The sequence below is a fragment of the Scyliorhinus torazame genome, chromosome 3, assembly GCF_047496885.1.
Source record: "Scyliorhinus torazame isolate Kashiwa2021f chromosome 3, sScyTor2.1, whole genome shotgun sequence".
Classification (NCBI taxonomy): domain Eukaryota; kingdom Metazoa; phylum Chordata; class Chondrichthyes; order Carcharhiniformes; family Scyliorhinidae; genus Scyliorhinus; species Scyliorhinus torazame.
This window is the reverse complement of record NC_092709.1, coordinates 44,487,072-44,514,027: the sequence shown is the minus strand read 5'-3', so window position 1 is coordinate 44,514,027 and position 26,956 is coordinate 44,487,072. Positions and strand designations below refer to the sequence as shown.

Here is a 26,956-nt window from a genome sequence, read left to right as displayed (position 1 = left end):
AATTCATTTTTTCCAATTAAGGGGCAATTTAGCGTGGCCAATCCACCTAACCTGCACATCTTTGGGTTGTGGGGGCGAAACCCACGCAGACATGGGGAGAACGTGCAAACTCCACACGGACAGTGACCCAGAGCCGGGATCGAACTTGGGACCTTGGCACCATGTGGCAGCAGGCACCACCACTGCGCCACCTTGCTGCCCACTTATAAATTATAACAATCCCTCAGTGTAGCTTGATTTCCTTCATGAGTCCTTTGTCCTTTGATACAACATTCTGGTGAAACGTATGTTATCAGGGGCTGTTTAGCACAGGGCTAAATCGCTGGCTTTGAAACCAGACCAAGGCAGGCCAGCAGCATGGTTCAATTCCCATAACAGCCTCCCCGAACAGGCGCCGGAATGTGGCGACTAGGGGCTTTTCACAGTAACTTCATTTGAAGCCTACTTGTGACAATAAGCTATTTTCATTTTATTTCATTTCATAGAGGACTTTAATTAATGTCTTCAAGTGATCCAGCTTCCAATTCATCAAATATTTTCCAATCAGGAAGTGGTTAGTTCAAGTCCTTTCACTCAAACGCAACACCAATTAAGTTTCACCAAAGGGCAGCACGGTGGCGCAGTGGTAGCACTGCAGACACATGGCACCGATGTCCCAGGTTCGATCCCGGCTCTGGGTCACTGTCCGTGTGGAGTTTGCACATTCTGCCCGTGTTTGCGTGAGATTCGCCCCCACATCCCAAAGATGTGCAACGTAGGTGGATTGAAAATGCTAAATTGCCCCTTAATTGGAAAAAATGAATTGGGTACACTAAATTTTTTTTTTTAAGTTTCACCATTTGCCATCCTGGCTACTTGATATTCAGAGCAAATTACTTCAAAATGCTTAACCAGGCAAAAATTTAAGTGGGAACTGCTGACTGAATGCCTTCAATGAGCTGCTTATTGATTGCCAGTCGTGTAGGGAAAAGTCAGAAAGGTTACTTTGATAATCGTTCATTATAATACCATTTAAGACGATGGAGCCATTGGTTAGACGTAATTCTGGAGTAATGCCAATAAATCCCTGGGTGAAATAAAAACAGAAAATGCTGGGAATATGCAGGTCAGGCAGCCTTTGTGGAGAGAGACATTGAGTTAACGTTTCAGGTCAATAATCTTTCATCAAGGGCGCGATCAACCTGCCATATCCTGCCCCAATGGGAGCACGACGTGGCCAGTAGATCCCGGGTGAAGCCTCTTGCGGGCTTCCTGACAGCCACGACGCCTCAAGGGATCTTCCCAAGACCCGTGAGGTGTCGGATCAGGAACCCGCCCACAATGGGCAGGACCAAGCCTCGCTTCCATAAATAAGCCTTATACCTACTTAAGGCCTACGCACTCGGTATCTACCGGCCTCCCCAGGGGGGCCTCAGCTGTCTGCCATTCAGTACTGGTCCACAAAAATGTGGGCTAGGTGCAACGGCACCCAGACTGACTCCCAGGCCATTGGAGGGCACTATTTGGCCAGGGATAGTGTAGGATGGCCTCCTGGCCCTCACACTGGAATGCGGGCACCTTAGCACTGCCTGGCTGACACTTTGGCACTGCCAAGGTGCTCAGGTGGCACTGCCAAGTCAGCAGGAGCACTGCCAGGGTGTCAGTGCAAGGGTGCCCGGGTGCAAGGGTCAGGGCCCAAGAGGGACCATGCCCATGAAAGGAGGGTGGGGGTTCCAGGGCAGGTAGGAAGGGGCCTCTAGGAGGTTGAGGGGGTGACGGGTGGGGGCCCCTGGCAGGGGGGCCTGAAGAGGGCGCCCCCAGGGACCCCATAGCGGGCTGTCCTCACTTGGCGGGGGGTGGGGATGTCCATGTGTGTGGGGTGACAGTGTTTGGAGGTGTGGGGACTGACAAGCTCACTTAGAGATTGGGGCACCTTTCAAAAGATTGGCCGGATCTCTGAGTTCAGCTCCCCAGAAATGAAAAAAATTGTAAGTGTGGACTAAACTGGTGAGAAATCCCTCATGCCCAGAAAAGTGACGAAATGTGGTTCGATCGATCATGGTGGCAGAGTCGGCGGGAAACTCACAGCAAAACCTGCCACAAATGACACTGAGAAACTTTTCCATAAATCGTGCCCCAAAACTCTGGTTCAAGGTGAGTTTGTAAATCTGGTGTATATGTACACAATCTTTATGTTAATATTTCAGTAGGATCATGATAAAAACGAGGTCTTGTGACACAGTGGTAGCATCCCTGCCTCTGAGGCAGAAGCTCCAGGTTTGAATCCCACCCCAGGACGTGATGGCCAAGGAAGATGTGTTCAGCGGTCAAACAGGCTGAATGTGTCAACCTACAAATCCTTCCAACATGCCAATGGCTGGCAGTAAGAGCAAGAAAGACACCTGTTCAGCCATGGTTCATGCATAATGGAGCCCCACAAGCTATAAGCCTCTGGCGACAGACTAGCGACCTGTTCCGGGAATACTAGCTATGGAAACAGTGAAAAGACTTCCTCAGTGCACCACTAAGTAGGGGAAGAGAATTGGAATGAAAGGAATGAACTATGTAAGTCAGTTCCCAAGTTAGCTAGCTTCTGGGTCTCCATCTTTAGCATCATGTCAGAGATACTTAATGTCGATCTGGATCTTTGTCCTTAATGGCCATTTCCAGGGTATCAGACTCACCGATGCTGCAGACGGGGGTGAAGGCGGATGTCCTTGCCTTTGCCTCGATAATAGCCCAGAGGCAAGTTCTCCTTGGGTGGAGATCTTCTGCTCTTCCCAGTATATCCGCTTGGTTGGGTGACCTCATGTCATTCTCACAGTCGGAGAAGGTCAATTTATGACCATTTGGAAAGATGCAGCTTAATCCAGGATAGTCAACACAGATTTGTGAAGGGTCTTGCCTCACAAATTTGATTGAATTCTTTGAGGAGGTAACTAAGTGTGTAGATGAAGATAGAGCAGTTGATGGATTTTAGTAAGGCGTTTGATAAGGCCCCCCATGGTCGGCTCATGAAGAAAGTAAGAAGGTGTGGGATAGAGGGAAATTTGGCCAATTGGATAAGTAACTGGCTATCACATAGAAGATAGAGGGTGGTGGTGGATGGAAAATTTTCAGATTGGAGACCAGTTACCAGCAGTGTACCACAGGGATCAGTGCTGGGTCCTCTGCAATTTGTGATTTATATCAATGACTTGGAGGAGGGGGCTGAAGAGTGGGTCAGTAAATTTGCTGATGACACCAAGATTAGTGGATGAGGTGGACGTCTGTTGTAGGCTGCAAAGAGACATTGATAGGATGCAGAGCTGGGACGAAAAATGGCAGATGGAGTTTAACCCTGATAAGTGCGAGGTGATTCATTTTGGTAGAAAAAAATTTGAATGCAGATTACAGGGTCAATGGCAGGGTTCTGAGGAATGTGGAGGAACAGAGAGATCTTGGGGTTCATGTCCACAGATCTCTGAAGGTTGCCCCCAAGTGGATAGAGCCGTGAAGAAGGCTTATAGTGTGTTAGCGTTTATTAACAGGGGGCTTGAGTTTAAGAGCCGCGGGATTATGCTGCAGCTATACATGACCCTGGTGAGACCACATTTGGAGTATTGTGTGCAGTTCTGGTCACCTCATTATAGGAAGGATGTGGAAGCATTGGAAAGGGTGCAAAGGAGATTTACCAGGATGCTGCCTGGTTTGCAGGATAGGCCTTATGAGAAAAGGTTGAGGGAGTTAGGGCTTTTCTCTTTGGAGCGGAGGAGGATGAGAGGCAACTTAATAGAGGTTTATAAGATGATGAGGGGGATAGATAGAGTGGACGTTCAGAGACTATTTCCTCAGGTGGATGTAGCTGTTACAAGGGGGCATAACTATAAGATTCAGGGTGGGAGATATAGGAGGGATGTCCGAGGTAAGTTCTTTACTCAGAGAGTGGTTAGTGTGTGGAATGGACTGCCTGCTGTGACAGTGGAGTCGGACACTTTAGGAACTGTCAAGCGGTTATTGGATAGGCACATGGAGCACACCAGAATGACAGGGTGTGGGATAGCTTGATCTTGGTTTCGGACAATGCTCGGCACAACATCGAGGGCCGAAGGGCCTGTTCTGTGCTGTACTGTTCTATGTTCTAAGTACACCATTAGGGGGTTGATAGAAAGGTTCTACCTAAGATGCAGCTATTCCTTTCCTTTTTTAAAAAGTTAGTCACCGTCAGTTGTTAAGGGACTTAGTTTAATGTTGGGGTGTTAAGATAATTGGGATTCTTGATTGTTTATTGTGTTGTCTTTGCTTTGTAACTTGAACACTTTATATTATTTTGTTCAGAAAGAAAAATTTTCAATAAAAATATTTTTTGAAGAAGTAAATCAGATTCTCCTCTCCGAGAAAAACTGTGTGATGTATTTTGACTTATGTTTGCAGACAGATTTTGATGATGGTCACTGTCCAACTTACTTCAATCAAATCCGAGGACTTTCCAATGTGTACAAGGCAGTTCACAATCAGTTTCCAGGTAAGAATCCTGCTACCATTTTGGTTGCTTTGATCTGATGTCTCTCTCAATGACCTGACAACAGCTTTGTTAAACAAACAGCATCCTTTCAAAGATTTCACTTTCAAACTGTCTTGGGTTTTTGAACCTGGGGATTAAGTTACTCCAGTTATGAAGCGTTATTAGATTAGAAACATGGAAAATAGGAGCAGAAGTTGACCATTTGGCCCCTGGAGCCATTCAATATGGTCCATTGCTCCCTTCCGCCTCAAGACCTTTGTAACCGCTTCTTGAAAATATATGTTTTGGCCTCAACTGCTTCCTATGGTAGTGAATTCCACAGGCTTACTGCTTTCTAGGTGAAGAAATTTCTCCTTATCTCAGTCCTAAAAGGTTTACCCCGTATCCTAAGACTATGATCTCTGCTTCGGGACACTTCCACCATCGGGAATTTCTTTCTACAACCACCCTGTCTGATTCTGTTAAAACTTTATAGGCTTCTAGGAGATTCCCCCTCATTCTTGTGAACTCAAGCAAATATAATCCTAACCGACTCAATCTCCCCACCGCTATCTAACCACACTTAGTCACCTTTTCAGGCCGTGGGGAGTTTCTCACCAGTTTAGCCCACACTTAGAATTATTTTCATTATTGGGGAGCTGGACTTGCTGGCCAGACCGGCTCCACAGAGATCGGGCCGCCATTTTGAAAGGGCGCCCTAATCTCTAAGTGAGCTTGTGGGTACCCCCCACTCCCCACCCATGGTCAATGTGACCCCCCCCCACACAAGACCCAAAGTCCTTGATGAATAATTCAGTCAGACTGTACGTCCCTTGGTTTCAAAATTTGATTGGGAACTCTATCGCTTATTTACAAGAAGTTTCACATGGAATATGTCCATCAAATATGTGTGAATATTTTTCAGAATTGGCGCAGGGTTTGCTATTGTCCAATTAACTTATTCCAAAAAGGAAAACAAAAGATGGTCCCAAACAAAAAATCCAATCGAATAACACTTTGTAACTTGAGGATGTTCTGTGGCTAATTTCTATTATTTTTATTCACTCAAGGGGCGTGGGCATCACTGGCAAGGCCCGCATTTATTGCCCATCCCCAATTGCCCTTAATTGAGAAGGTAGTGGTTATCTTGATTTGCTGCAGTTCATGTAGGTAGTCCAAAGTGCTGTTAAGGAGGGAATCCCAGGATTTTGTCCCAGTGACAGTGAAGGAACTACAATATGTTTCCAAGTGGGAATGGTGAGTGGCTTAAGGGGGAACTTCCAGGTGGTGGTGTTGTCTTGTGTCTACTACCCTTGTACTTCTAGATGTATGGGCCTCGTACACTGCTCCGAGGAGCTCCTACAGTGATGTCCTGGAGCTGAGATGATTAACCATCAACAAACACAGCCACCTTCCTTTATGCTAGTTTTGACTCCAACCAGCAAAGAGCTTTCCCCAAATTTCAATTGACTCCAGTTTTGTTTGGCCTCCCTGATGTCATACCTGGTCAAATGCTGCCTTGGCGTCAAGGGCGGTCACTGTCACCTCATCTCTGGAGTTCAACTTTTTTGTGTAGCTTTGAACCATTTGCCTAAGCATTTGAACTATTTACCTAATATAATCTTACACAGTCATAAAATTCATATACAAACAGTTCATTATAATGAAGTGAATACTAGAACCAGTTTGTAAATTCCAATTATTGCATGCAAAATGCACAATTTGGAGTTTCAAGGCTGCTTTCCCAAGAACAAAGACCGAAAACCCCTTGAAATAAACGTGACACAGACAACTTTTTAACCCACACCTTTCAGCACAGTGACACAGTGGTTAGCACTGCTGCCTCACAGTGCCAGGGATCTGGGTTTGAGTCTGACCTCAGGAGATGGTGTAGAGTTCTCCCCGTGTCCGCGTGGGTTTCCTCTGATTTCCTCCCACAGTCCAAGGACGCGCAGGTTAGCTGAATTGGCCATGCTAAATTGTCTCTTAGTGCCCAAACGTTAGGTGGTGTTATCGGGATAGGGCAGGGGATTGGGCCCAGGCAGGCTGCTCTTTCGATGGATCGGTGCAGACTTGATGGGCTGAATGGCCTCCTTCTGCGCTGTAGAGTTCCTATGATTTAGAAGACTACAGTTTTTATTTTATTTTGAATCCCACAATGTGAATATTTCAAGAGTTTTGAATTGCTGCTTACATTGCCTTGTGTGTAGATTTGTCTAAATCAACTAAAGCATTTTCATGGAGTCCAGTTTGTGGGTTAACTGGCAATCTTGATTGGTTACCACTGACAACAATTTGTTCATGTATGTAAATTCTTTCAGTGTAGCTTTATTGTCTTCAATTAGATAATTTATTGGTAAACCTTGGCAAGATCACTTGTAGGCAGGCATAATGACACAACTGAAATTCACATTGGCTTTAACCTATTAAAAGATCAGCCAGACTGCTATGTTTCAAACAGTAGAGGATGATGTTTACTGCGGCTGGCTATTATTGGATGCAAGGGCATAAACAGACTATTTGTCTCCCTTCAGCAGGTGAGTCAATATGTTGTGTACAGCCGGTGAACGTGTAAGAAGTATGATGAAGGATGATGGAGGAGCTACGCTCCGAAAGCTAGTGACTCCAAATAAACCTTTTGGACTTTAACTTGGTGTTGTAAGACTTCTTACACTGCAAAGAAGTTACTGTGAAAATCCCCTAGTCGCCAACTGCGGCACTTGTTCAGGTTAAAATCCGCCCCCCCATAATCAACTCTCAAAAACTCCACATTGTCTCAATTTGGAACATACATATTCACGAGCACCACAGGCCTTCTAACCTCTAACCTTCCACTCACCATCACAAATGTACCCCCAAGGTCTGTCACTCTACATCCCATCTCAAAAGCCACCCTCTTATTGATCAACATTGCTAAGTCCTCATCTTCATATCTAACCCCAAATGGAATACCTGCCCCACCCAGCCCTTCCTCAACCTCATCTGATCCCCCACCTTAAAATGCACCCCCTGAAGAAATGCCACGTCCACCTTCAAACCCTTTAAATGAGTGAAAACGTAAGACATCTTAATCAGCCACTCAACCCCCAAACCTTTCAAGTACTCAACCGGGTCGGTCGGGCGGGTCCCCCCCCCCCAGCACAATGGCCCCCACTCGATGCAACCGCCTATCCACCCTTCCCCTCGACTATCCCCACCTGCAATTTTCCAAAAGCAGTTGAACATGTACCCAATCCATACTCACACGTGGTAAATACAACAATCCGCCGGTATACACACCCACATTTCCCATACTGGCATCTCCAACGTTCAGTGTCCTCACAAGCCTCCCAGTCCATGGTTTCTCATACAATTGTTCGTCTCCTCCAGTGTATCAAAATAAAATTCCTGATTCTGGTGTGTGACCCACAGACAAGCAGGATACAGCCCCCCAAACTTCACTCCTTTCTAGTAGAGGGCCGCCTTGACCCTGTTGGGCCCGGGCTACTGCTTGGCCAGTTCCTCACCCAAGTCCTGGTAGATACGCACCATGTTTCATAGAACATAGAAAAATACAGCACAGAACAGGCCCTTTGGCCCACGATGTTGTGCCAAACTTTTGTCCTAGATTAAGAAGAAATTCATCTACACCCCATCATTCTACCGTAATCCATGTACCTATCCAATAGCCGCTTGAAGGTCCCTAATGTTTCCGACTCAGCTACTTCCACAGGCAGTGCATTCCATGCCCCCACTACTCTCTGGGTAAAGAACCTACCTCTGACATCCCCCCCTATATCTTCCACCATTCACCTTAAATTTATGACCCCTTGTAATGGTTTGTTCCACCCTGGGAAAAAGTCTCTGACTGTCTACTCTATCTATTCCCTTGATCATCTTATAAACCTCTATCAAGTCGCCCCTCATCCTTCTCCATTCTAATGAGAAAAGGCCTAGCAGTCTCAACCTTTCCTCGTAAGACCTACTCTCTATTCCAGGCAACATCCCGGTAAATCTCCTTTACACCTTTTCCAAAGCTTCCACGTCCTTCCTAAAATGAGGCGACCAAAACTGCACACAGTACTCCAAATGTGGCCGTACCAAGGTTATGTACAGCTGCATCAACACCACGCGGCTCTTAAATTCAATCCCTCTGCTAATGAATGCCAGCACACCATAGACCTTCTTCACAGCTCTATCCACTTGAGTGGCAACTTTCAAAGATGTATGAACATAGACCCCAAGATCTCTCTGCTCCTCCACATTGCCAAGAATCCTATTGTTAACCCTGTATTCCACATTCATATTTGTCCTTCCAAAATGGACAACCTCACACTTTTCAGGGTTAAACTCCATCTGCCACTTCTCAGCCCAGCTCTGCATCCTATCTATGTCTCTTTGCAGCTGACAACAGCCCTCCTCACTATCCACAACTCCACCAATCTTCGTATCGTCTGCAAATTTACTGACCCACCCTTCAACTCCCTCATCCAAGTCATTAATGAAAATCACAAGCAGCAGAGGACCCAGAACTGATCCCTGTGGTACGCCACTGGTAACTGGGCTCCAGGCTGAATATTTGCCATCCACTACCACTCTCTGACTTCTATCGGTTAGCCAGTTCGTTATCCAACTGGCCAAATTTCCCACTATCCCATGCCTCCTTACTTTCTGCATAAGCCTACCATGTGGAACCTTATCAAATGCCTTACTAAAATCCATGTACACTACATCCACTGTTTTACCTTCATCCACGTGCTTGTTCACCTCCTCAAAGAATTCAATAAGAATTGTGTTGCAAGACCTACCCCTCACAAATCCGTGCTGACTATCCCTAATCAAGCAGTGTCTTTCCAGATGCTCAGAAATCCTATCCCTCAGTACCCTTTCCATTACTTTTCCTACCACCGAAGCAAGACTAACTGGCCTGTAATTCCCAGGGTTATCCCTATTCCCTTTTTTGAACAGGGGCACGATATTCGCCACTCTCCAATCCCCTGGTACCACCCCTGTTGCCAGTGTGGACGAAAAGATCATTGCCAACAGCTCTGCAATTTCATTTCTTGCTTCCCATAGAATCCTTGGCTATATCCCGTCAGGCCCGGGGGACTTGTCTATCCTCAAGTTTTTCAAAATGCCCAACACATCTTCCTTCCTAACAAGTATCTCCTCGAGCTTACCAGTATGTTTCACACTGTCCTCTCCAACAATATGGCCCCTCTCATTCGTAAATACTGAAGAAAAGTACTCGTTCAAGACCTCTCCTATCTCTTAAGACTCAGAACACAATCTCCCGCTACTGTCCTTGATCGGACCTACCCTCGCTCTAGTCATTCTCATATTTCTCACATATGTGTAAAAGGCCTTGGGGTTTTCGTTGATCCTACCGGCCAAAGATTTTTCATGCCCTCTCTTAGCTCTCCTAACCCCTTTCTTCTGTTCCCTCCTGGCTATCTTTTATCCCTCCAGCGCCCTGTCTGAACCTTGTTTCCTCAGTCTTACATAAGAATCCTTCTTCCTCCGATAGTGACATTTAAGGACATCTTGAATGATAGTGACATTTAAGGGGCATCTTGACAAATGCATGAATAGGATGGGAATAGAGGATACGGACCCAGGAAGTGTAGAAGATTTTAGGTTAGAGGGGCAGCATGGTCGGCACAGGTTTGGAGGGCCGAAGGGCCTGTTCCTGTGCAGTACTTTTCTTTGTTCTTTGTTCCTCTTAACAAGCCATTCAACCTCTCTTGTCAACCATGGTTCACTCACTCGACCATCTCTTCCCTGCCTGACAGGGACATAGATATCAAAGACAGGTGGTATCTGTTCCTTGAATAAGTTCCACATTTCAATTGTGTCCTTCCCTGACAGCCTATGTCCCCAACTTATGCACTTCAGTTCTTGTCTGACAGCATCATATTTACCCTTCCCCCAATTGTAAACCTTGCCCTGTTGCACGCACCGATCCCTCTCCATTACTAAAGTGAAAATCACAGAATTGTGGTCACTATCTCCAAAATGCTCCCCCACTAACAAATCTATCACTTGCCCTCGTTCATTACCAAGTACCAAATCCAATATAGCCTCCCCTCTGGTCGGACAATCTACATACTGTGTTAGAAAAGCTTCCTGGACACACTGCACAAACACCACCCCATCCAAATTATTTGAGGTAAAGAGTTTCCGCTCAATATTTGGGAAGTTGAAGTCACCCATGACTACTACCCTGTGACCTTTCCAAAATCTGTCTCCCAATCTGTTCCTCCACATCTCTGCTGCTATTGGAGGGCCTATAGAAAACCCCCAACAAGGTGACTGCTCCTTTCCTATTTCTGACTTCAACCCATACTACCTCAGTAGGCAGATCCTCCTCGAACTGCCTTTCTGCAGCTGTTATATTATCTCTAATTAACAATGCAACCCCCCCCCCACCTCTTTTAACACCCTCCCTAATCTTATTGAAACATCTATAACCAGGAACCTCCAACAACCATTTCTGCCCCTCTTCTATCCAGGTTTCCGTGATGGCCACCACATCGTAGTCCCAAGTACCGATCCATGCCTTAAGTTCACCCACCTTATTCCTGATGCTTCATGCGTTGAAGTATACACACTTCAACCCATCTCCGTGCCTGCAAGTACTCTCCTTTGTCAGTGTTCCCTTCCCCACTGCCTCATTACACGTTTTGACGTCCTGAACATCGGCTACCTTAGTTGCTGGACTACAAATCAGGTTCCCATTCCCCTGCCAAATTAGTTTCTTTCACAGGTACATTCTCTCACCTCCATCGCCCACCTCAGAATCTTCTCCTTACCCAGAAACTATGCAAACGCACAACCGTCGCCCTCAGCTACTACCCGCCATCAGCCTCCTCCTCAACGCCCTGTGTGCTTGATCCACCTCGGGAGGACAGTCAAAGACCCCCGCCCCACCAGCTTCTCAAACAACCTGGCCACATATTTTGTGGCCTGCGTTTTTCAACCCCCTCAGGCAGCCTCACAATCCAGAGGTTCTGCCTCCTAGAGCGATTCTGCAGGTCCTCCACCTTCTCCTCCAGTCACTTCTGGCCCTCCGCCACGAACACCATCTCTGCCTCCAACGAGATCAACCAATCCTCATGATCCTCATTGGGCAGCACGGTAGCACATGTGATTAGCACTGTGGCTTCACAGCGCCAGGGTCCCAGGTTCGATTCCCCGCTTGGTCACTGGCTGTGCGGAGGCTGTACGTTCTCCCCGTGTCTGTGTGGGTTTCCTCCGGGTGCTCCGGTTTCCTCCCACAGTCCAAAGACGTGCAGGTTAGGTAGATTGGCCATGATAAATTGCCCTTAGTGATCAAAAAGGTTAAGAGGGGTTATTGGGTTACGGGGATAGGGTAGAGGTAGGGGCTTAAGTGGGTCGGTGCAGACTCGATGGGCCGAATGGCCTCCTTCTGCACTGTATGTTCTATGTATCCACCACCGTCTCCTCCACCTTCTGGAGCGCCGAACTCTGAGCCTCCATCGTTTGCTCTTCTCTCTATTTAAAAAAAAAATGTTTTTATTCAAAATTTTGAATAATTTTTACAAACCACTACAAAAGAAAATCTAATGCAAAGAGAAAACAATATGCCAACAAAAACAACTTAACCCTCTAACAAATTAACAATTTAACAAACGAAACCAAACAAGGTGGGGCATTTCTCCAGGCTACCAAGGAGGCAAAGGCCAGAACTCCGGCCTCTTTCAGCTCCTGCACTCCAGGATCATCCGATACCCCAAATATCGCTATCCCCCAGCTCGGTTTTACCTGAGTGTCCAAGAACTTGGACATAGCCTTTGCAAAGCCTTTCCAAAATTCCGTAAGTGCCGGGCATGCCCAGAACATATGGGCATGGTTCGCTGGGCTCCCTGAACATCTCACACACCTGTCCTCTACCCCAAAGAACTTACTCATTCTCGCCTCTGTCATTTACGCCCAGTGCACCACTTTAAACTGGATCAGGCTGAGCCTGGCGCAAGATGAGGAGGAATTGACCCTGCCCACGGCGTCAGCCCACAGGCCCTCATCCAGCTCTTCACCCAGCTCCTCCGCCCACTTGCCCTTCAGCTCTTCCACCGAGGCCTCCTCCGCCTCATGCAGTTCCTGGTATATGTCCGATACTTTGCCATCCCCCACCCACACGCCCGAGACCATCCTGTCCTGTATCCTCTGGGCAGGTAGCAGTGGGAATTCCCCAACCTGCTTTATCACAAACGCCTGAACCTGCATGTACCTAAAAGTATTCCCCAGGAGCAACCCAAATATCTCCTCTAGCGCCCTCAGATGGCAAAAGTCCCATCGATAAACAAGTCCCCCGTCCTTTTGATTCCCGCCCTGTGCCATCTTAGAAGCCCTCCGTCTATCCTACCTGGAACAAACCTGTGGGTGTTCCATATCGGGGTCCAGACTGAGGCCCCTACCTCCCCCCTATGCCGTCTCCACTGCCCCAAATCCCCAGTGTCGCCGCCACCACCGGGCTCGAGGTATACTGTTTCGGCGGAAGCGGCAACGGTGCCGTCCCCAGTGCCCCCAGGCTAGTATCTGTACAGGACGCCGCTTCCAACCGTTTCCATGCCGCCCCCTCGCCCTCCATTACCCATTTCCGAATTGATGCACAATCAATACTCTTGAGACCACGAGGAGTCATATCGATTCAGCTTTAATCAGATAGAACTGTACCCAGCAGCGATGTTACGGAAGTGAAGGCTGCTGGGACGGCACCGGTTCTTATACCCCGCCTCTGAGGGCGGGGCTATGTACATTACCCAATGGTAGACCCCGCGGTCTAGCCAATGGTCATTCACCTCTCAGGTACTGCAATACCTGGTATTACCACACGAATCATAGACACGTTCGCTGCCCAGTAATAGCTGCACAAGTTCGGCAGCGCCCCCCCCCCCCCCCCGACTGCGCTCCAAAAACAGTCTCTTAACCCGCGGAGCCTTATTTGCCCACACAAATCCCGTAATACTCCTATTTACCCGCTTGAAAAAGGACTTGGGGGTGAGAATGGGCAGGCACTGGAAGACGAACAAGATCCTAGGGAGGGCCGTCATCTTTATGGACTGCACCCTGCCCGCCAGGGAGAATGGCAGCATGTCCCACCTCCTAAAATCCTCCTCCATCTGATCCACCAGCCGCACTAAATTGAGCTTGTGCAAGACCCCCCAGCTCTTGGCCACCTGGATGCCCAAGTACCGAAAGCTCCTCTCCACCACCTTGAGCGGCAGCTCTCCCAACCTCTTTTCCTGGCCCCTCGCATGCACCACAAAAAGCTCGCTTTTTCCCACATTTAGCTTGTATCCCGAGAAATCATCAAAATCTCTAAGTACCCGCATGACCTCCCCCATCCCCTCCACCGGATTCGCAATGTACAGAGGCAGGTCATCCGCATACATTGAAACACGGTGCTCCTCCCCCCCACCCCGAACCAACCCCCTCCAGTTTCTGGACTCCCTCAACGCCATGGCCAGTGGCTCAATCACCAGGGCAACCAGCAGGGGGGACAAGGGGCACCCCTGCCTTGTTCCACGATATAGTCTAAAGTACCCCGACCATCGCGGGTTCGTCGAAACACTCGTTACCGGGGCCTGATACAATAATTTGACCCACCCTACGAATTCCTCCCCAAACCCAAATCTGCCTAACACCTCCCACAGGTACTCCCACTCCACCCGGTCAAAGGCTTTCTCTGTGTCCATTGCCGCTACCACTTCTGCATCCCCATCCTCCGAGGGCATCATGATCACGTTCAGAAGTCTCCGCCCATTCGTATTCAGCTGCCTGCCCTTCACAAACCCCGTCTGATCCTCATGAATCACTCCCGGGACACAGTCCTCAGTCCTAGTGGCCAAGATCTTGGCCAACAGCTTGACATCCACATTAAGGAGCGAAATCGGCCGATAGGAGCCACATTGCAGCGGGTCCTTATCACGCTTGAGGATAAGCGAGATCAGAGCCTGCAACATCGTCGGGGGAAGGATTCCCTTTTCCTTAGCCTCGTTAAAATTCTCAACAGCAACGGGCCCAACAGCTCCGAGAATTTCCTATAGAACTCTACGGGAAACCCATCCGGCCCCGGGGCCTTACCCGCCTGCATACTCCCCAACCCCTTAATTAGTTCCTCAATCTCAATCGGGGCCCCCAATCCCTCTACCCGCCCTTCCTCCACCTTGGGAACCTCAGTTGGTCCAGGAACTGCCTCATCCCCTCCCCTCCCTCCGGGGGTTCTGAATCGTATAATTTACCATAATAGTCCTTAAAGACCTTGTTTATCTTAGCTGAGCTCAGCACCATGTTCCCCCCCCCCCCCATCTCTAATTCCCCCAATCTCCCTAGCCGCCTCCCTCTTCCGCAGCTGATGCGCCATCATCCGACTTGCCTTCTCCCCATACTCATACACTGCTCCCTGTACTTTCCTCAACTGGGCCTCAGCCTTTCCCATGGTTAGCAAGTCAAACTCCGTTTGAAGGCTCCGGCGCTCCTTCAACAACCCCTCCTTGGGAGATTCCGCATACCTCCTATCCACCCTCAGTATCTCCCCCGCCAACCTCTCCCTCTCCATCCTCTCCCTCTTCTCCCTATGGGCCCTGATTGAGATTATCTCCCCCCTGACCACTGCCTTCAGCGCCTCCCAGACTACACTCACCGACACCTCCCTATTATCATTGGCCTCCACATATCTTTGGATGCACCTCCGGACCCGCCCATAGACCTCCTCGTCCGCCAGTAGTCCCACTTCCATTCACCACAGCGGGCGTTGACCTCTCTCCTCCTCCATCCCCAGCTCCACCCAGTGCGGGGCATGGTCCGAGATCGCAATGGCCGACTACTCCGCCCCCTCCACTCTCGGAATTAGCGTCCTGCTCACCACTGAAAATCAATCCGCGGGTAAGGCTTCTGTACATGGGAGAAGGAAAACTCCTTCGCCCTTGGCCTGGCAAATCTCCACGGATCCACTCCCCCCATCTGGTCCATGAACCCCCTCAGGACCTTGGCCGCTGCCGGCCTCTTACCCGACCTCGACCTAGACCGATCCAATGTTGGGTCCAGGACCATATTAAAGGCCCCCCCCCCATTACCAAACTACCTGACTCCAGATCCGGAATCCGGCTCAGCATCCGCTTCATGAACCCCGCATCGTCCCAGTTCGAAGCATACACATTCACTAGCACCACCCGGGAACCCTGCAGCCTGCCACTCACCATAATATATCGACCCCCCCTTATCCACCATAATACCCGCCGCCTCAAACGCCACTCGCTTACTCACCAAGATTGCGACCCCCTTGTTCTTCGCATCCAGCCCTGAATGAAAAACCTGACCCACCCAACCCGTCCTCAGCCTGGTTTGATCCGCGATCCACAGGCGTGTTTCCGGTAGCATGGCTAAGTCTGCCTTTAGCCCCTTTAAGTGCGAAAACACCCTGGCCCTCTTGACTGGCCCATTCAGGCCTCTCACGGTCCATGTGATCAGCCGGATCGGGGGTGGGGGGGGCCTACCCCCCACCCCCTCCCCTCCCACCCCGCCACCTTTTTTAGGCCAGCCACGTGCCCGTGCCTCCCGCACCCTCCAGCCCCCCAGGCGGAGGCTCCCCGCTCCGACTCTCCCTCTTACCATCAATTCCCCCTCAGTCAGCACAGCAGCAACCCAGTTGCCCCCCCCCCCAAACCCCCCACCATCCCCGGCCAAGCAACTGCTTAGTCCCCCCCCATTGCACTCCCGTAAGTCAGCTGACTCATGCTGACTCCGGTCGCTCACGCCTCTACCTCCAATCCCCCTTTGGTTCCCCATCCAAATCTCCAGCCCCCCCCCCCCCCCCCCCCCACCTAAGTGGGGTAGAGAAAGACCCCCCCCTACACCCCGTATGAACCAATGCGGACATCGAACACAGTACCGTCCCCCGCTTCAGGTACCGCCCCCACCATTTCGGAGCTAGTCTGGTCAAGCCAGTAGGAGGTTATCAGTTAGATTAATAGAGTGTCAACTCACAGCAGACTATGTACAGCAATCAGCAAGTTCAATAAAACAGTGTTGGACCATCTCCTGTGTCAGAAGCCTGTTTCTAGTTTCACTGCATCCAGTTGCAGTCATTGTTGAACCAACTCACTTAACACATCATGGTACCAGAGTGCTATTTATCCTAACGAACCGACCTTAAATGAATCTGCAACGACCAGCAAGCAGCCATCCAGCGGCATGGAAAAGATCCAGCCTCCTCCGCAACTCCGGATCTCCGGCAACCTCGGCGCCAACTGGAAAGTCTTCAAACAGAAGTTCCTCCTGTATATCGAGGCCTCCGACCTCGAGGCAGCATCGGATGCCAGAAAGATCGCGCTGTTCCTGTCGACTGCGGGGGATCACGCTATCCACATCTATAACTCGCTCATGTTTGCCGATGGCGAAGACAAGACGAAGTTCAAGACAGTTCTGCTGAAATTCAACAGTCACTGCGAAATTGAGGTGAATGAGAGCTCTGAACGGTACATCGTCCAACAGAGGCTTCAGAGTAAGGATGAACCTTTTCAGTCCTTCTTGACCCATCTCTGCATCCTAGTGCAATCATGTAATTATGACTCGACGGCTGATTCCATGATCCGGGATCAGATCATTTTCGGGGTCCAGGCCGACTCCCTGCGGGAGCAGCTCCTCAAAATCAAACAGTTGACCCTCTCCGTCGCCATCGTAACATGAACATGCCAGAAATCGTTACTCCCGCATCAGGGCGGCAGAAACTGCAAAACTTGCCTCCCACGAGGCAGAAAGGGTGCAGGCCATCGCAAAAATGCAAGGCCTGAGCATCGAGGAGAGTAGCCGTTTTGCGCGCAGGGTCCCTACGCATGCGCACCACGACCGGGTGTGCGAACGTCGGCCGACCTCACTGCGCATGGGCGCTGGCGCAAAGAACGCGCTGACGTCAGCGTCATGACGTGTCCAAATTGTGGCTCCGCCCATTTAAAGCGGCAATGTCCAGCCAAAGGAAGACGATGTCTACAGTGTGGAAAGCCTGGGACCTGCCTTCTGCAGGTCCGCTCCACCGAGCAACAGCCAGTGATCCCAGCTGCAGCGCAGACGTGTCCGCTGCGTACAACAAGGCAAGCAGGATTTTGATCCCGACAGCCCAACGGACCCCGATGCTGACTGCCTTGAGTTTCCATATCGGGTGGGCATCATCACCACACGCAAGCTGGTCTCCACAGCGCCTGCAAACCGCCTTTCGGTCCTCAGTGTGGATCCTGACGACGAGTGGTGTGCTGTCATCACGGTCAACCAGTCTCGCATCCGATTTAAATTGGACACTGGCGCGTGTGCAAACTTCATATCACAGTCGGACATCGACAGCATCCGAGACCAACCTAGCATTCTTCCACCAGCCTGCCAGCTCCTTGACTACAATGGTAATGCCATAGCTGCCAGTGGGTCGTGTCAGCTAGGTGCCTCTCACAAGGCAATCAAGGCGACGTTAAGATTCAAGATCATCCGGCCTGACAAGGCATCCCTGCTCGGTGCTCGTGCATGCAAACTCCTAAATCTGGTCCAGCGAGTCCATGCCGTGTCCTCGACATGGACTGCCTCGCCCAATGCGAATCTCCAGGCTGAGATAGATGACTTTCTCACGCAATACCATAATATGTTTGATGGGATGGATACGCTCCCATATTGCAACAAGATATTGTTCAAGCCGAATGCCACCCCAGTCATCCATGCACCACGCCGGGTGCCGGCTCCCCTCAAGGATCATCTGAAAACGCAGCTACGTGAGCTCCAAGACCAGGGCATCATCTCAAAGGTCACGGAACCAACAGACTGGGTCAGCTCCATGGTCTGCGTCAAGAAACCCTCTGGCGAACTCCGCATTTGCATTGATCCCCAAAACCTGGATCGCAACGTAACGCGAGAGCACTACCCGATCCCGAAGCGTGAAGAATTAACCTGTGAGATGGCTCATGCCAAATTCTTTACCAAGCTGGACACCTCCCGCGGTTTCTGGCAGATACAGCTGGACGAGTCCAGTCGGAAGCTGTGCACGTTTAACACTCCGTTCGGCAGGTATTGCTACAACCGCATGCCTTTTGGTATCATCTCAGCTTCCAAAGTATTTCATCGCACAATGGAGCAAATGATGGAGGGCATCGAGGGGGTGCGAGTCTATGTGGACGACGTGATCATCTAATCCACGATGCCCGAGGATCACATCGCTCGCCTCAAACAGGTTTTTCAGAGGATTCATGAAAATGGCCTCCAGCTCAACAGGGACAAATGCTCATTTGGTCGGTCCGCTATCAAGTTTCTGGGTGACCACATTTCACAGCAGGGTGTGCAACCTGATGCTGAAAAGGTGCTGGCAATCAATGCCATGAAGACACCAGAGGACAAAAAGGCGGTCCTCCGTTTCCTCAGCATGGTAAATTTTCTCAGAAAATTCATTCCCAACATGCCATCCCACATCATGGCCCTTCGGCATCTCGTTAAAAAGTCAACAGTGTTCCAGTGGCTTCCCGCACATCAAGCGGAATGGCTTGAGCTGAAGGCGAAGCTCACCACAGCCCCAGTACTGGCGTTCTTTGACCCAACCAAAGATACCAAGATATCCACAGACACAAGCCAGGACGGCATTGGGGCAGTGCTCCTCCAGCGAGACGGCTCCTCGTCCTGGGCTCCAGTGACATATGCATCCAGGGCCATGACTCTGACCGAACAACAGTATGCCCAGATTGAAAAGGAGTGCTTGGGTCTCCTGACAGGAATAGGCAAGTTTCATGACTACGTATACGGTCTGCCAAAGTTCACGGTGGAAACAGACCACAGGCCTTTAGTCCACATAATCCAGAAGGATTTAAATGATATGACACCTCAGCTGCAGCGAATTCTTCTTCGTCTCCACCGATATGACTTCGAACACCGGGTAAGGAGCTGATCATCGCGGATGCCCTATCCCGATCCATCACAACACCGTGTGAACAGGGCAACTTCATTCGCCACAGTGAGGCACAGGTGCAGTTGTGTGCCAGCAACCTCCCAGCCACTGATGAATGAGTTGTCCAAATATGCGAAGAAATTGCCAAAGATCTTCTACTGCAGTGCGTGATGCAACACCTTGCCCATGGCTGGCAAAAGGGACAGTGCCCCCAGTTCTTCAACGTTAAGGACGAGTTCACTGTTGTTGAGGGGATCCTTCTTAAACTAGATAGAATCGTCATTCCCCAAAGCATGCAAACCATGGTGCTCAGACAGATCCAATTTAAAAAACAATAATTTTTATTAAAGTTTTCATAAAATATCAATAACAAAATGAAAAAGGAACCCAACAGGGTTAAGTACAAAACACAGTCCAAAAAAGCAACCCTCCATACCCCCCTGCCCCCTGTACATAAATAATAAATTAACATTAACACCCTGACTTAGCACAACAAGTATATACAACCCCTCAGACCCCCCAGTGTAAATAACAAAAACAAAAATAAAGTAACCCCCCCCCCCCCCCCCCCCCCCCGAGTTGCTGCTGCCATTGACCAATGTCTACCGTTCTGCCAGGAAGTCTAAGAACCCTTGTACCGACCCTCTCAAGGTGAATTTCACCCTCTCCAACTTAATGAACCCTGCCATATCGCTGATCCAGGATTCCACGCTTGGGGGCCTCGCATCCTTCCACTGAAGGAGAATCCTTCGCCGGGCTACCAGGGACACAAAGGCCAGAATTCCGGCCTCTTTCGCCTCCTGCACTCCCGGCTCCTCTGCCACCCCAAATATTGCGAGCCCCCAGCCCGGCTTGACCCTGGAACCTACCATCCTCGACACTGTCCTCGCTATACCCCTCCAAAATTCCTCCAGCGCTGGGCATGCCCAGAACATATGGGTGTGATTTGCTGGACTCCCCAAGCACCTAACACACCTGTCCTCGCCCCCAAAGAACCGGCTCATCCTTGGCCCGGTTATGTGTGCCCTGTGCAGCACCTTAAACTGTATGAGGCTGAGCCTCGCACACGATGAGGAAGAGTTCACCCTCCCTAGGGCATCTGCCCACGTCCCTTCCTCGATCTCCTCTCCCAACTCCTCCTCCCACTTACCTTTCACGTCCACCACCGAGGCCTCCTCCTCCTCCTGCATCACCTGGTAAGTTTCCGAGATCTTCCCCACTCCCACACACTCCCCCGAGAGCACCCTGTCCTGTACTGTGCGTGGCAGTAGCCGCGGGAATTCCACCACCTGCCGCCTGGCGAACGCCCTTGCCTGTAAGTACCTGAAGGTGTTCCCCGGGGGGAGCCTGTACTTCTCCTCCAGCTCACCCAGGCTCGCGAACGTCCCGTCCACAAACAGGTCCCCCAACCTTCGTATCCCTGCCCTGTGCCATCCCGAAAACCCTCCATCTGTTCTCCCTGGGACAAACCGGTGGTTCTCCCGTATTGGGGTCCACACCGAGGCCCCAATTTCCCCCCTGTGCCGCCTCCACTGCCCTCAGATTTTGAGGGCAGCGGCCACCACCGGGCTCGTGGTATACCTCCTTGGAGGGAACGGCAGCGGCGCCGTTGCCAGCACCCCCAACTCGTACTCACACAAGACGCCGTCTCCAGCCTCTTCCATGCAGCCCCCTCCCCCTCCATCACCCACTTGCGCACCATCGTCGCATTGGCGGCCCAGTAGTACCCACAGAGGTTGGGTAGCGCCAGCCCCCCCCCATCTCTACTCCGCTCCAGGAACACCCTTCTCACCCTCGGAGTCCCTCGCGCCCACACAAACCCCATTATACTCCTGTTGACCCGCCTAAAAAAGGCCTTCGGGATAAACACGGGGAGGCACTGGAACAGGAACAAAAACCTTGGGAGCACCGCCATTTTGACTGACAGCCCCCTACCCGCCAAGGAATGCGGCAACGGGTCCCACCTCTTGAACTCCTCCTCCTCAGACAGATCCACGAGGGTCACCTTGGGGTCGAGAAATGTCAATGCAGAGCTCGGCAGGCAGTTTACATTGTCAACTGCACAACATGCCAGAAATTTCAACCAGCTCAGCCCAAGGAAACACTGCAACAGCACAGGATCGTGACTTCTCCGTGGTCCAAGGTGGGGATAGACCTCTTTCAAGCAAATGGGCGTGATTACGTGCTCTTGGTCGACTACTTCTCCAGCTACCCGGAAGTGGTGAAACTGGCGGTACTCACGTCCAAGTCAGTGATTAAAGCCTGCAAAGAGGCATTTGCCAGGCACGGCATACCACTCACAGTAATGAGTGACAACGGCCCATGTTTCTACAGCCAAGAGTGGTCCGACTTTGCACGATCCTACCACTTCAGGCATATCACATCCAGTCCCCATTACTCACAATCAAACGGGAAGGCCGAAAAAGGGGTCCATATTGTCAAGCGGTTGCTGTGCAAGGCTGCAGACTCAGCCTCGGATTTCAACCTGGTGCTGTTGGCATACAGGGCAACCCCTCTGTCGACTGGTTTGTCTCTGGCGCAGCTGCTCATGAACCGCAACCTGAGGACGACTGTTCCAGCCATCCATGTTCCAGACCTTGACCACCTCACGGTGCTGCAGAAAGTGCAGCGATCCAGGGACCAGCAGAAGATCACATATGATGCTCATGCCACGGATCTGTCTGCGCTGGCTCCAGAAGATGTTGTTCGCGTCCAGTTGCCTGGGGGAGGCTGGTCAGCCCCAGCTGTTGTCGGCAGACAGGCTGCCCCCAGGTCTTTCATTGTGCAAATGGCTGATGGCTCCATTCTACGGCGCAGCAGGAGGGCGCTGCGCAAAGTTCCCTGCCCACCACCTGACCGCACTTCTCCGCATGTCATCATGCCGCCTCAGGCCATCTTGCCCCACGTGGTCACTGATCTGGCAGCGATCCCGCCTGTCCATGAGGCCACCGAAATGGCAGCAATCCCACCTGTCCAAGTGCTGGCGCCCCCCCCTCCACCTCTGAGGCGATCAACAAGAATTTGTCGCCCGCCACAAAGACTGAATCTATAGACTTAAATCTTGTACATTTTTTCAGTTTGCTCTGTATCTGCACAATAGACACCTTCCCATGAACATATGATCATTCACTCACCACTTGTACATAGTCATGCATGTATATATATCGCCACGTTCCAAAATGTATTTTAAAAAGGGGAGATGTCATAATATCCACTCATGTATATAATGAGATGCAGACAGGCAGTGATTGACACACAGGATAACCAATGATCACAGATGACACAGAACAACCAATCACCAGACAGGACACCACCACTATAAAGCCCACAGGGCATTAAGACTCACTCTCTTACAGGACACAGCTACTGAGATAGTTAGAGTGCACAAGCCAGTGAGCACCATCTCCATGTGGTAGAGAGCTAGTCTGGTCAAGCCAGTAGGAGGTTATCAGTTAGATTAATAGAGTGTCAACCCACAGCAGACTATGTACAGCAATCAGCAAGTTCAATAAAATAGTGTTGGACCATCTCCTGTGTCGGAAGCCTGTTTCTAGTTTCACTGCATCCAATTGCAGTCAACGTTGAACCAACTCACTTAACACATCAGGCCCTTCCCGGCATATTCACACTCCGTTTCCATCCGGCGGAGGAGATTAATATCAACCCTAAAGAATCGATTGGCCAAGAAGTTTTGCTGGTCATTTTTAAACACAGAAAATGCGGGAAATACTCTGGCAGTTTCTATGGAGAACGGGAAAAGCAGAGTTAACATTTCAGAACTGATAAAAGTCAGATGTAAAATTGTTTCTGAGCAGGTGTAAGGGAGTGGGAGGATAGAAAGAAAAATAAAATCCATGTTTTACCACATCATTCATATTCCTTTGGAAAAATCTTTGAGTCATTCACCTTTGGTGAGGAAAACTTGATTATTTTGGGGTGTATACTCCAAAAAGACAGGACTTACCAATAGTAACATGGTTGCAATATTGTTTAATTATATGTCTAGATATACCACCTATTTCAAAGGCCCCCATTCTAATGCTAAGACCCAGAGCATGGAACATGGTCGAACACAACATGCTGGTATGTTGTTCTTCAGTTTTTGCTTGGAAAGTAATTTTCTTAAGACCTTTTGTTGCTTGTTGAGGCTGTTCTAAAATTCCATGTGAAATGTGCATTGGTTACAATCAACAGGTTAATGGAAAGGAGGTCCCAGGCCCTCTGTTTGACTTTGGATTGCTGATGTATCACAATGGGCGAATCTTGTTCGAAAAAGAATGTGGTCCTTTCTTTTATCTGTCAAAGGTACTCTGAATGATTTTCTGTTAACATTAATTATTGTAACACAGTCTTTTTTATGATTGTTTTCTGGTTACCTGTCCCCCCGCAATAGTGATAGTTGTATCTGGCCACCAAACTAATTGCAGTTCAATACATATGATCTGATGCCATTGCTTTTTTTTGACAAAGAAATGTTGGCATCGGCTGGATCATTTACCCAAACCGTCAACATTCTCCATTTTTATTTTGCCAAAAACAAAGGCAGATTGGTAGCATTCTTTGAATTGTAGATATTGGTTGATGCCATGAGTTACTGATGGTGAGCAAGAGGGAGGTCAAGTATTGCTATTGGTATGGCTGAGATCAGATACCCACACAGATCGGGATTGAACCTAGGACATCCCTAGGTATGGCCCTTCCTAGGTATGGCCCAACTAATGATGAATATGTTGGTTAAATGCATGTCCTGGAAGATATTTTCAAGGTTAACAGAATGTCTGTTTCATCACATTTTAGGTTGAAAATCATTTGGAGGCCAAATTGTGGAATAATATATTTGTCTGGGTTCAAAAGAAGGTATGTTACAATTGATAAATAGCACTGAATCCAAGTTATGAATTGTTAGATGCAGTGCAAATTGAATTTACACTGCATTTTATGTGTCCCATGTTCTATATAATATTCTCAACTGTTTTAAGTTACTGTTATGCTCTTCGGACATTGATATGAAAATTGTCAATGTATGTGTTTGAGTCCATGATTGTTTAGACATGGCACTTCAGAAAGTGGTGAGGTGCAGGATGTTGCTGATTTTCCAGCTCCTTTCCTGAAAATGCTGGTACGTCTCTGTACTACAAATTACTTTCATATTATTTTGGAGAAGTTGTTTGAAGGTCTGGAAGAATACTTAGGCTGGTTTGGTGTCACAAACTTTCCTTCTGTATCTGTAACCATATATATACCACCCGATACTGTAATTAGCCCTTAATGCAATTGGGTTTTATGGATTGCTACAAGTCATACAATGACACCCACATCCATCCTATACTAATGTGCTTGTGGAGCTCCAGTTTCTGCTCGCCACTTATACCTCGGCAATGGAGGGTTGCTGGCTGCACCAGAATTCCACAGGAATGTGTCACTCTGTGCTACTTTGACCACATCAATTGAGCTCACTGTCCTCCCTGATGTTTCAGTTAGCCATGGGACTTCACTTTCTTTGGTTTGGTGCCTGACAATTTAGCCAAGGTTAGCGACGCACTATCCAGAGGAATCCTGTGTGTAAGTGTGCTGACAAAACTGTCCTTTTCTCTCTTTTAAACTAACATTAGCTAAAGGATATGGACCTGATCGTCTAGTTTAATCCTGAATACATGAACATACATAAAATGGAGTCTATAGACCCAAAACAGTGCAGCAACACCATGGGCACAATTCTCCCATGCCGCGCCATATGGGAGAATCGCCATTCTTCCTGCGACGCCAGTCCAACGCCGGCAAGCGCCATTTGCGCCGGCGCGTTTGGCGTGGGGCCGGTCGCGGGCAGCTGGGCCGCCGATTCTCTGGCCTTGGTGGGCCGAGCAGCCACGCGGAAACGGCAGAGTCCCGCCGGCGCTGTCCACACCTGCTCACAGCCGGCGGGAACTCTGCGCGTAGGGTCGGGGGGGGCGGCCGGTGGGGTGGGGAAAAGCGCTCCTTCACCGGGGGGGGGGGCCTCCGATGGGGTCTGGCCCGCGATCGGGGCCCACCGATCAGCGGGCCAGTCTCTCCAGCCCCAGCCCTATTTTATTACGCGGCCGGCCCCTGAACCCCCACGCCATGTTGTGTCGGGGCCAGCGCGCTGAGGAAGTTCCCCCGCGCATTCGCGAGTTGGCGCAGCCCAACTGCGCATGTGCGGGTTGGCGCGCCATCGTGAAACGCGACGGTGCTCATGACGGTGCAAACACTCTGTCTCCATTTCGGAGAATCGCGCCCCATTAATCCCACTGTATCTTTTTGTTTCCAGTTGGGTTTGCCAATTGGTTGTATCAAAGCCACTGTCTTGATAGAAAATATCTTGGCCACGTTTGAGATGGAGGAGATTCTCTATGAGCTGAGAGACCATTCCGCTGGATTGAACTGTGGAATCTGGGATTACTCGGCCTCTTTTGTAAACAAAGTTGGTGAGCAGGAACATCTCAACTCATATTCACATTTGGAAGAATTCTTACTTGGTTGGTTTCAAATTACCGAGAAGTGTAGTTTCAATCTGTTGCATTCCATAAAGGCATCTAAGGGAAATGGGAAAAAACCAAAGCAGGTACAAATCCACTTCAGGGAGAGTCCCAAACTTGAGTCATTAATACAAATTAGTCACCAATACGTCCAATATGATATCCAGGAGCCTCCTTATCAGAGAGTGGTTAAAATGTCCAACTCTCGAGCACTTGGAGTATTGGAAGAAAATGGGAAAGCCAGATAAATCCATGGGAGAGGTATATAAGGATTTGCTAATAGGGCGAGATGAAGATAGGTGGGGGAAGCACATGTGGAGCATAAACGGTGGCTAAGAACAGTTGGGCTGGAGGGCCTGTTTTCTATGACAGTTCTGCATAAGTGTGACTGAATTGAAGAAGTTTACCCATTGTGGTGCTTATTTTTTGAGAATATCAAATCCTCAGAATTCAGCTGCATTGTTTAAATCTTCACCACTTCCATTGTGGCAGCTTTTTGGGGAACTGATGATGTAACATTCAATTCACATGATCTCCTGGTGGAATAGTTTTATTTGATGACCTTTAAAATGTCACCCATGGAACGCCTCTAACGGCTTAGTTGGTAACCCTTTGGAAAGGAGTAGATACCTGCCAGTGTACTGTTGGACCTTTTTGGTGTGTCGATAGGCTGATTCACAAAGTAAGAAATTGTGGATTGTCCACTACTGTTCTCCCACATGATTAGGCTCTGATTTTAGGGAGGTGCTGAGCGATTAGATCCGAACAATGTGAGGCAGAACAAAATATTCCATCGAAGGGAAATAAGAGCACACACAACTCATTTCACCATTTTTCAGGCTGTCGTCGGGAGTTCCTTTTACCAGATCGCAGTAGGTATGTGAATATGGAGAAACTGTTTTTGAAGAGTTACATGGATCTCCTGGTAAAGACCTGTCATAAACGAGGTGCTTTGGCCACTGGAGGAATGGCAGCACTGTTACTGCCCCAGGACAAGGAAAGCTTGGAGTACCAGAGAATCACAGCAATTGTCACACGGTATGTACAGCTGCATTCACAATGGGTGGACTGCAGTGGGAGCTAGTA

The 26,956-nt window shown here is 49.4% G+C and overlaps 1 protein-coding gene across 2 annotated transcripts in view; it reads left to right on the top strand.

The window, feature by feature from the left end:
* ugl (ureidoglycolate lyase) overlaps positions 1-26,956 on the top strand; it is a 113,991-nt gene that overhangs the window by 59,968 nt on the left and 27,067 nt on the right. For both annotated transcript variants that reach the window (XM_072495594.1, XM_072495595.1), the window contains exons 5-10: positions 4,393-4,483; positions 23,383-23,459; positions 23,571-23,681; positions 24,174-24,233; positions 25,663-25,819; positions 26,710-26,908. In XM_072495594.1, the coding sequence (XP_072351695.1) occupies positions 4,393-4,483; positions 23,383-23,459; positions 23,571-23,681; positions 24,174-24,233; positions 25,663-25,819; positions 26,710-26,908 (695 nt within the window). The remainder of the gene's footprint in view (positions 1-4,392; positions 4,484-23,382; positions 23,460-23,570; positions 23,682-24,173; positions 24,234-25,662; positions 25,820-26,709; positions 26,909-26,956) is intronic.